Source organism: Salvelinus namaycush, chromosome 6 (genome assembly GCF_016432855.1).
Source record: "Salvelinus namaycush isolate Seneca chromosome 6, SaNama_1.0, whole genome shotgun sequence".
In the NCBI taxonomy this organism is placed as follows: Eukaryota; Metazoa; Chordata; class Actinopteri; order Salmoniformes; family Salmonidae; genus Salvelinus; species Salvelinus namaycush.
In genome coordinates, this window is record NC_052312.1 from 23,115,274 (window position 1) to 23,126,253 (window position 10,980).

Below are 10,980 nucleotides of genomic sequence, written 5' to 3' on the forward strand. Positions count from 1 at the left end.
ACGTACACTTAGGATGGTGTCATTAAAACTCGTTTTTAAACCACTCCACAAATGTCTTGTTAACAAACTATAGTTTTGGCATCTAGTTTGTGCATGACACAAGTACTTTTCAAACAATTGTTTATAGCCAGATTATTTCACTTATAATTCACTGTATCACAATTCCAGTGGATCAGAAGTTTACATACACTAAGTTGACTTTGCCTTTAAACAGCTTGGAAAATTCCAGAAAATTATGTCATGGCTTTAGAAGCATCTGATAGGCTAATTTACATAATTTGAGTCAATTAGAGGTGTAACTGTGGATCTTTCCGTCAATCCTGAGTAGTCCCTGTTGCTGACAAACATCCCCACAGCATGATGCTGCCACCACCATGCTTCACCGTAGGGATGGTGCCAGGTTTCCACCAGATGTAACGCTTGGAATTCAGGCCAAAGAGTTCAATCTTGGTTTCATCAGACCAGAGAATCTTGTTTCTCATGGTCTGAGAGTCCTTTACGTGCCTTTTGGCAAACTCCAAGTGGGCTGTCATGTGCCTTTTACTGAGGAGTGGCTTCCATCTGGCCACTCTACAATAAAGGCCTGCTTGGTGGAGTGCTGCAGAGATGGTCGTCCTATCTCCACAGAGGAACTCTGGAGCTCTATCAGAGTGACCATTGGGTTCTTGGTCAACTCCCTAACCAAGGCCCTTCTCCACCGATTGCTCAGTTTGGCCTGGCGACCAGCTCTAGGAAGAGTCTTGGTTGTTCCAAATGTCTTCCATTTAAGAATGATGGAGGCCACTGTGTCCTTCAATGCTGCAGAAATGTTTTGGTACTCTTCCCCCAGATCTGTGCCTCAACACAATCCTGTCTCAGAGCTTTACGGACATTTCCGTCGACCTCATAGCTTGGTTTTTGCTCTGACATGCACTGTCAACTGTGGGACCTTATATAGTGTCGTGTCTCCGACTGATTAAATTATGTGACAAGCTATTTTATCAAACCGATTACCTAACGTTTGATTGATTACGTGATTTAATTAAACCATGCACCAATTAACTTGGAGTCAATTATTAATTGTCACCTTATTCAGTCTCATCTAATAGTCGTAAAAGTCTTGGTTATCTTCACGAACCCTGGCTAACAAGTTGAATCAGCAATACAACATTTTCTAAAAATGTTATTTACTGAATACCTAATTAATCACACAGAATTACATATACACAGGATGGATAGTACATCGATTACTAATCATGTCATAAAAGAAAAAGTCCCTAGCGGACGAAACCGATATGACGGCTGGTTACACAAAGAAAGGGTGTTGGGTTTGAATGGTAGAGTGGGAAGACTAAGGTACAAAGGAGATTGGGCCTCTATCGGACCTTGAAAAGCTATGCTAATGTAAATACAGAATCTTATGCATTATAATAACCGCCCATTCGGAAAAGGAAAATGCAAGATATATATTTACCCTGAGCTGCGCTTCGATAGATAGGTCGAAGATGGAAGACTGGTTTGCCCAGCAGAGATCGGCCTTGTACTTTGTAGAATCTGTCTGGTCGTAGTGTTGTATGGCGGATATGTTGTAGTACCCTGTCTTCTCAGGAGATTGTCTGTCCTTTCCTAGGCAACGTACGTTTACAGTTGCTGCTTATAACTCGACGTCTAGGATATATTACTTCTTTAGTGAATAAGAGTTCAAAGTTCATACCAAGTTGCCATACTCAGCTCATGCTGTATTCTGGCTAGTCTAGTCGAAATTCACCATTCCAGCGTGTTGATCGTCACCTCCATGTTGAAATTAGCCCTTTTAAACGTATGGACACAGGTCCTTACATCATCGGGAACTAAATGTTAATTTCGTTAGGTTGTAGTTGAAATTAGCCCTTTTAAGCGCATGGACACCAGTCCTCACGTCATCGGGAACTAAGGTTTGACTCCTGTCAACAGGCTTTTGTAGTGGGGGAGAGAAGGGCGGGTTTCATAGTTCTCAACCAATGTCTGTTCACTTGGGCGTGGTCACTGAGTGAGCATTGTTTACTCTATGAAAACAATTCTCTCATATAGAAGTTAAAATTACATTTCATCTTTTCACAAATAGTTTCATATTTAAACATTTAAATTGCACAACAATTCCATGTGAATCTGATAACTAGAATGTGTAGACTTTCCAATATTCAATTTATGTTGTCCTATCATCAGATATAATGTCCTAGACACCAACTGATCTGACATCATATTCTTTAAGTACCAACTGGTTGGATTATAGAAATATTGTTATTTTCCCCAACCATTTTATGTTACCATACTCTCTCTATGTTAACAAAGGGCTTTCCAAGAGTCCATTCTGTAGAGTGGAGAGAAAGGGGGGAAAGGTATTTATGGGGGTCATAAACCTCCACCAACAGGACAACGTCATGACAATAGACAGGTGTGTGCCTTTCAAAATCATGTCCAATTAATTGAATTTACCACAGGTGGACTCCAATCAAGTTGTAGAAACATCTCAAGGATGATCAATGGAAACAGGATGCACCTGAGCTCAATTTCGAGTCACATAGCAAAGGTTCTGAATACTTATGTAAATAAGGTATTTCTGTTCTTTAAAAACCTGTTTTTGCTTTGTCATTATGGAGTATTGTGTGTAGATCGATGAGGGGAAAAAACAATGTAATCCATTTTAGAATAAGGCTGTAACGTAACAAAATGTGGAAAAAGGGAAGCGGTCTGAATACTTTCTGAATGCACTTTTTATATTCTGGACTCTGACATTGCTCGTTCTAATATTTCTATATTTCTTAATTCCTTTCTTTTTCTTTTTTGGATTTTGTGTGTGTGTGTGTTTGTTTGTGTGTGTGTGTGTGTGAGTGTGTGAGTGAATGTGAGAGAAACGTCTAAGTGATGGCCGAGACGTCTAACCACATGTACATTGTTCACAGTAAACAAAAAACCATGGCGATTACCTGTGAGTTTAATTTTCACTCTAAATGTCCCACTGGGGCAATAAGTATTAATCGTATTGAATGACAGCTAACCTTAGGAGGTCAGGGTTATTCACCCAATGTCAACAGTACATTATTCCTCCCAACACACACGTACACACGCACGGTCCGCACACACACACAGACGCACAGACACACACAACAACACAACACACCCTCCCTTCATGAACCTCCTCGCTGAAGGGTTAGTCTCTGGTTTCTTCAGTTTCCTCCTTCTCTGTTCCCATGTCTGGTTCAAGTTCCTCCCTCTGTGCAGGGAGGGTTGATGGGAAATTGGGTTCTAGTTCTAAATGACATTCTGGTTCTTGAACCTCCATCTGTGTTCCAGGTTCCAGGGCTAATGGATGGATAGGTTCAGGCTCAGTCTGTGGTTCCACGGTTCCTTCAAGGGTTGGTTGAGGGTCTTGTTCTTGTTCTAGATTAGGTTCTAGTTCCGGTTCTTCTGGTTCCTCTCTCTGTGACGCCCGATGATCCCCCAGAAGAAAATAGACCTGATGACAATGATGACTTTATCAAATACTCTACAGTAGGTGTGTGATTTCTGTGTTATTTGGCATGACGCACAGGCTTCAACAAACATTATTTTTGCTTTGTATTCACGTCGTATAATCTTTTCCAATTTCTTTGTTTTCAATTGACTGTTTTGTAAGGCAAGGTTTCCTTATGCATAGACATATTAATTTTAAAAAACTTCTGAAAGAAAGATATACCTTTTGTGGCCCTAGTTCTGACGCTTGTTGTGGCCCTTGCTGCTGTGGTCCCTGCTGTGTTGTGGGGCCCCAGGCCTTAGCCGTCCCCTGGTAGGCCTTCCACAGCCGTCCATACAGCAGGTCCTGCTTGATCTTAGTGTACAGCTTAGAGGGGTCAAAACCCTGGAGCTGGTGGTGAGGGGGTGAGGGAAGGGTGGGTTGATGGGGTGGCTCCTCTGTGACCCCCTGGATGGTATAGAGAGAGAGGGGGTAGAGCAAGAGAGACTAGGTGATATGCATGTTGTTTTTGAAAATAATTGGTAACTAATGTTTCAGTTGTCCTTTTAATCTATTCTATCATGTGTAAACACTATTCTGAAGCTGGAGACTCATATTTCCCTCACTAACTTTAAGCATCAGTTATCAGAGCAGCTTACAGATCATTGCACCTGTACATAGCCCATCTGTAAATAGCCCATCTAACTACCTCATCTTCCCCATATTGTTATTTATTTCATTTATATATATTTTTTTTCTCCTTTGCACCCAAGTATCTCTACTTGCACATTCATCTTCTGCACATCTATCACTCCAGTGTTTATTTGCTAAATTGTAATTATTTCGCCACTACGGCCTATTTATTGCCTTACCTCCTTAATCTTACCTAATTTGCACACACTGTATATAGACTTTTCTATTGTGTTAATGACTGCACGTTTGTTTATTCCATGTGTAACTCTGTGTTGTTGTTTGTGTCGCACTGCTTTGCTTTATCTTGGCCAGGTCGCAGTTGTAAATGAGAACTTGTTCTCAACTGGCTTGCCTGGTTAAATAAAGGTGAAATGAAAATAAAATAAAAAATTAAAAGTGTGAGAAACTTATGAGCGATGGCCGAGACATCAAACCGCATTTACCCGTGTGTATTTGTATGTGTGTGTGAGAGAGAGAGAAACGGCTGAGCGATGACCTAGGCGTCTAACCACATGTACATCATTCACAGTGAACAACAGGAAACCACGGCGATAACCGTGGTGACGGTGCCCTGTGGGTTTTCATGGTAACGTAGGTTGCTATAGTTACAGAGGTCACTCTAGCCATAGAGAGAGGAAATGCTTTATCTCTATGACTCTAGGAAAGACTTGTGATCAGGGAGCCTACATTAGATGAAGTTAGGCCAATGTATTTTGGCAATGGTCCAAGGTAGCCTACTTTCAGTGACACCAATGACGTTTTCAGTGGGCTTTAGGCTAGAATTGCCTTGCAATACTTCATTTGTTTTCCATTGTGTCAAAAAGGTATGTAGGGGATGTTGAGCTGGAAGAATAGCTGACAGAGTAACTTTACCTCCGAGTCTGTGTGCTGATCTGTCAGATAAGTCTCCACCTCGAACACTCGCCTCCTGGAAAAATATATAACAGCAGATAGCTGAGAGCTGAGGACTTTTGGTGTTATAGTCAGTGCTACTGGAAACTTTACTGATAGAGAGAGAGAGGCCCGTCTTTCCATGTGATTGTGAGAGAAATAAAAGGTGAAAAAAGAAGACAGAGAGGAAGATAAAGCAAATAATATAGAAAGAGGGAGTGAGATAGGGATTTTTTGCAACGAAAAGAGAGAGAAGGAATGCGAGAGAGTTTTAATGATAAAGAAACACAAAGAGGAGAGAGATACAGAGATGAATGATATTGATATACATATATATACAGTATATATATATATATACAGTATATACACTGAGTGTACAAAACTAATATTGAGTTGCCCCGCCCCCCCCTTTTGCCCTCAGAACAACCTCAATTCGTTGAGGCTACAAGGTGTCGAAAGCGTTCCACAGGAATGCTGGCCCATGCTGACTCCAATGCTTCGCACAGTTGTGTCAAGTTGGCAGGATGTCCTTTGGGTGGTGGACCATTCTTGATACACACAGGAAACTGTTGAGTGTGAAACACCCAGCAGGGTTTTAGTTCTTGACGCACTCAAACCTGTGCGCCTGGCACTTACTACCATACCCCATTCAAAGGCACTTCAAGCAATAAGGGATCATAGCTTTCACCTGGATTACCTGGTCACTCTGTCATGAAAATAGCATGTTTTTCACCTAATGTTTTGTATACTCAGTGTATATATTTATATACCAATCAAAGGTTTGGTCACACCTACTCATATAAGGGTTTTTCTGTATTTGTACTATTTGCTACATTGTGGAATAATAGTGAAGGCATCAAAACGATGAAAAAGCACATATACAATCATAAAGTAACCAAAAAAGTGTTAAGCAAATCAAAATATATTTATATTTTATATTCTTAAAAGTAGCCACCCTTTGCATTGATGACAACTCTCTTGGCATTCTCTCAACCAGCTTCACATGGAATGCTTTTCCAAAAGCCTTGAAAGAGTTCCCACATCTGCTGAGCACTTTTTGGCTGCTTTTCCTTCACACTGCAGTCCAACTCATCCCAAACCATCTCAATTGGGTTGAGGTCGGATGATTGTGGAGGCCAGGTCATCTGATGCAGCGCTCCATCACTCTCCTTCTTGGTCAAATAGCCCTTACACAGCCTAGAGGTGTGCAGAGGAAACTCTGGGTCTTCATTTTCCTGTGGAGGTCCCCATGAGAGCCAGTTTCATCATAGCGCTTGATGGTTTTTGCAACTGCACTTAATGAAACTTTCAAGTTCTTGAAATTTTCAGTATTGACTGACATTCATGTCTTAAAGTAATGATGGACTGTTGTTTCTCCTTGCTTATTTGAGCTGTTCCTGCCATAATATGGACTTGGTCTTTTACCAAATATGGCTATCTTCTGTATACTACCCCTACCTTGTCACAACACAAATTATAGACTCAAACGCATTAAGGAAAGAAATTCCACAAATGACCTTTTAACAAGGCACGCCTGGAATGAGTAGGTGTTTCCAAACTTTTGAGAGAGAGAGAGAGAGAGAGAGAGAGAGAGAGAGAGAGAATGGGTTTGGTTGACGAGTAGGTACCTGCGGCAGCAGTGTCTGCAGCAATACTTCAAGCAGTAGTAGAGAGAGATGGCGATACTGAGGAGACAGATGGTAGATCCCACTACTAGCAGAGCCCACTGCTCCACTTGTCTCTCCTCTAGTAAACCCTGTGGGCCTTCTGACTCCTGGGCCACCTCTGTGAGTAGACCATAGATAGACACACATTTAAACATGCTCACATACATTCACACAAAATTGTGCATACAAACACTACCTAACCCAAGTGGGTTGTAATGGCAAGGTTGAACTTGTGTTTTGGTGAATGTTGTGAAATAACATTATTTTAATGTTTTTTATGGATAGTTGTGATCAATAAAGAACAGGAACCAGAGAGGGGAGAGGAAGTGAAAGAGGGGAAATAACAGGATGTGTGGGATAGGAGAGAGAGAAACAGACAAACAAGATAAAGGTAGAGAGAGAGAGAGTACCTGTGCTTTCATTAATCCTGGTATTTGTACACTGCTCCAGCGCTCCAGAGGGAAAGGTCATGAATTTACAGCAGAACTGACTCTCCTCCAACACAGTGCTACCTCTCAGCCTGAGCGTGTAATTGCCGCTGGAGGCGTTACCCTGGATCTCCACAGTATCGTTGTACTTCGGGAACACGTAGGTACCTTAATGGCATATATTATTAATATATATTAGATTATATATCTAAGTGTGTTATTCTTATGGCATTTTATGTTATGTAAATTCTGCCTTTCTTCAGTTTTTTTGTAAACTGGGACCAATAATCAATAGTCAAAGTTAAAGCAAGTAATATGTATTATTATGTATTATGTATTAATATGTATTATTATATTAAGTACCGAACACGGGATGGAAGATGCCCAGTTTCAATCTGGTGGTGGTGTGGTTCGAACTGCTGGTCATCTCCCAGTTGATCTGAGAAACAGTGTCTTTGTCCCCCATGAGACGACAGGTGATAGATAGGTGATCTCCATCCCATTTGTGAGATACAGAAATCCCACTGTCTGTCATGCCTGTGGGAAGTAACAAAGTAGACGTTTCTGCGGCAAAGTTGTGTAGGTGCTAGTAAAAACGACAGCCACTTCCAGTGAAATAATGCTGACACCATGTTTTTGTGGATCATACACTAAAGACACTAGAACACGTATTCAGACAGGGGTGTAAAGTACTTAGGTAAAAATACTTAAGTACTGCTTAAGTAGTTTTTTGGGGTATCTGTACTTTACTATTTATATTTTTGACAACTTTTACCTTTACTCCACTACTTTCCCGAAAATACACTGAGTTTACAAAACATTAAGAACACCTTCCTAATATTGAAAGCGTTCCACAGGGATGCTGGCCCATGTTAATTCCAATGCTTTCCATGGTTGTGTCAAGTTGGCTGGATGTCCTTTGGGTGGTGGACCGTTCTTGATACACAAGGGAAACTGTTGACCTGCAGTGTTGCAGTTGTTGACACAAACCGGTGTGCCTGGCACCTACTACAATATCCTGTTCAAAGGCATTTCAATCTTTTGTCTTGCCCATTCACCCTCTGAATGGCAGACATACACAATTCATGTCTCAATTGTCTCAAGGCTTAAAAATCCTTCTGTAACCTGTCTCTTCCCCTTCATCTACACTGATTGAAGTGGATTTAACAAGTGACATAAATAAGGGATCATAGCTTTCACCTGGATTTGCCTGGCCAGTCTACATTATGTATCCATAATGTTTTGTACACTCAGTGTATGTACTTTTTACTCCCATACATTTTCCTTGGCACCCAAAAGTACTTGTTACATTTCAAATGCTCAGGCAGGACAGCATTATGGCCCAATTCACGCACCTATCAGTTTAACGTGTTGTTATCCATAATGCCTCTGATCTGGCGGACTCAATAAACACAAATGCTGCGTTTGTAAATTATGTCTGAGTGTTGGTGTGTCTGTAAATAAAATAAAACATTTAAAGAGAAGTGTGCCGTCTGGATAGCGTAATATAAGGAATTTGATGTGTAACATTTACTTTTACTTTGTACTTTTACTCATTTATGACAATTGAGTACTTTCTCCACCTCTGTACTTAACTACATTTAAAACTAGATACTTTTAGACTTTTACTCAAGTAGTATTTGTTGGGTGACTTTCATTTTTACTTGAGTCATTTTCTATTAAGGTATCTTTACTTTTACTCAAGTATGACAATTGAGTACTTTTTCCACCACTGCATTCAGACATGTAGGCACACACACGCACAAACGCACACACACAAAGGTCAAAACCTGCAACATACTTTTCTTTTTGTCGAAACCTTGCACTTTTTAAATCAGCTGGATGTGTATTACCCTACATTCAACTGTTAAAATAGGTTTTAGTATTGCATAACCATAACAATGCAATGTAATGAAACCTTGGGTTTTTGAAGACCACAACGGAAATATGTCTATTTTTTTTACATGCTCAATTGTTATATTAATTCAGTTTTGCTAAACTAAAACTTGAATCTTATTCTAGATGAGTTAGTCTAACCAACCTGTCTGTATCAGCATGAGGACCAAAAGAGTGCAGACACAGCGTTTTCTCATATCTGACTCTGTCATCTGTCACAATGTTCAGCCTTCTCCTTTCCTCTTCACTTGCTGTCTTTTTGTTGTGTTTTCCAGTTCAGTTTCATCCGTTTATTTTTTTTTACCGCTGTCCTTTTTTCCAATCCACCATACTTTTTCTAATTTGCTCATTCCGTGTTTCTCTGAGTGTATCTCTGTCTTCACACCAATTTTTGGTCTCTGATTCACAACTCTCAACTTCCTCTTTCCGAACACTTCCGGCCTTAGCACCTTTCAAATGATTTCACTGTATGTATCTCTGTATCTCTCTCTCTCTCTCCCTCTCGCTCTCACTCACTCACTCTCACTCACTCTCTCACTCACTCACTCGAAAGGAAGAGGAAGAGGAAGTGAACAGAGTCACTCACGATACAGCTTCTGACATGTTCATGGGTTACTTCGGTTTTCCCATTCTGCTTTCATTTTAACTACACACACACGTGCACACTCACACACTGACTCAATGAAGCCTGAAACACAGACATTATAGAACCATGAGGTTTGTGTGGCTGAAAAGACAGTACCCTAAAAAAAACAGAAACCAATAACATATCCTATCACTAATATTAGGATGCAGCTTTGGATCTCTTGATGTGGTTTGGACAGCAGTTATAAGGCCCAATCTGGGATCTTTCCTGCTGTTCATGGTCATTTCAATTATGATACATGCAGTTCCAAGCATAAACAACATCATTTTGGGGGGGAACTCAGTCGGGGTCTCAACTTTCTATTGAGAGTAAGAATATTAGAATACACCAGGTGCAAGTTCGAAATTGGGATGTGCCTCAGCAGTTTTTCTCTTGTTATGTCAGTCACTGACAGTCACTCAATAAAACATGTCAGCTAATAATTTTTAGATTGTGACCTCGAAGAAATAGAGAACAAAACTCATTTTATCCTCTATTGCCCTTTCTACCGCGATATACGCCTGCTCTTATTCGAGAAAGCACACCAGATATACCCTGGCATTATGTGGCTTAGTGATGAGGAGACGTTTAAATGTTTTTTTGTCCATTGTGTATTTACGTTTGCGGAATATTTACATAAAGCATGGAATAAAAGAAAAAGGGCTTCCTATAATTAAATAGTAAAAATATGTATCTTCTTTCTGGTAAATGGTGTGTGTATATAGATTGTGTGTAGGCTTGTGTACCATATGAATCTTCTCTTTGTGTCAGACTGGGCTCAAGTGACTTCTGTCAAAAACATTTTTTTTTCAATTATTCTTTTCTTTTCTTGTGTCTGTATTTATTTAATTTGTATTTTTTTTCTGTATTTATTTGTCTGTTTAAGTGACCCCAGTAACTACTAACAATTGGATACCACGAAATTGGGGAGAAAAAGGGGGGTAAAAAAATAAATAAAATTATAAACTTGGATTAACTAACACAACGTGCCATTGGAACAAAGGAGTGATGGTTGCTGATAATGGGCATCTGTACGCCTATGTAGATACTCCATAAAAAATCAGCCGTTTCCAGCTACAATAGTCATTTATAACATTACAACATTAACAATGTCTGTATTTCTGATCAATTTGATATTATTTTAATGAACACAATTTTTTATTTTCTTTCAAAAACAAGGACATTTCTAAGTGACCCCATGTATGTATGGGGTCATTTAGAAATTGTGTTAGTTGTGTTAGTTAATCCAAATGTATTATTATTATTTGAAAAAATGACCCCCCTTTTTTCTCCCAAATTTCGTGGTATCCAATTGTCTGCAACTCCCGT

At 39.9% G+C, this 10,980-nt stretch overlaps 1 protein-coding gene across 1 annotated transcript; it reads right to left on the reverse strand.

The window, feature by feature from the left end:
* Positions 1-2,909: 2,909 nt before the first annotated feature.
* LOC120049292 lies at positions 2,910-7,655 on the reverse strand. The gene is made up of 6 exons (XM_038995543.1): positions 7,494-7,655; positions 7,113-7,298; positions 6,664-6,820; positions 5,018-5,072; positions 3,695-3,919; positions 2,910-3,475 (listed from the first exon to the last, which is right to left on the reverse strand). The coding sequence occupies exons 1-6, from the start codon at positions 7,594-7,596 to the stop codon at positions 3,170-3,172; spliced, it is 1,032 nt and encodes a 343-aa protein (XP_038851471.1). The 5' UTR covers positions 7,597-7,655; the 3' UTR covers positions 2,910-3,169.
* Positions 7,656-10,980: the final 3,325 nt, after the last annotated feature.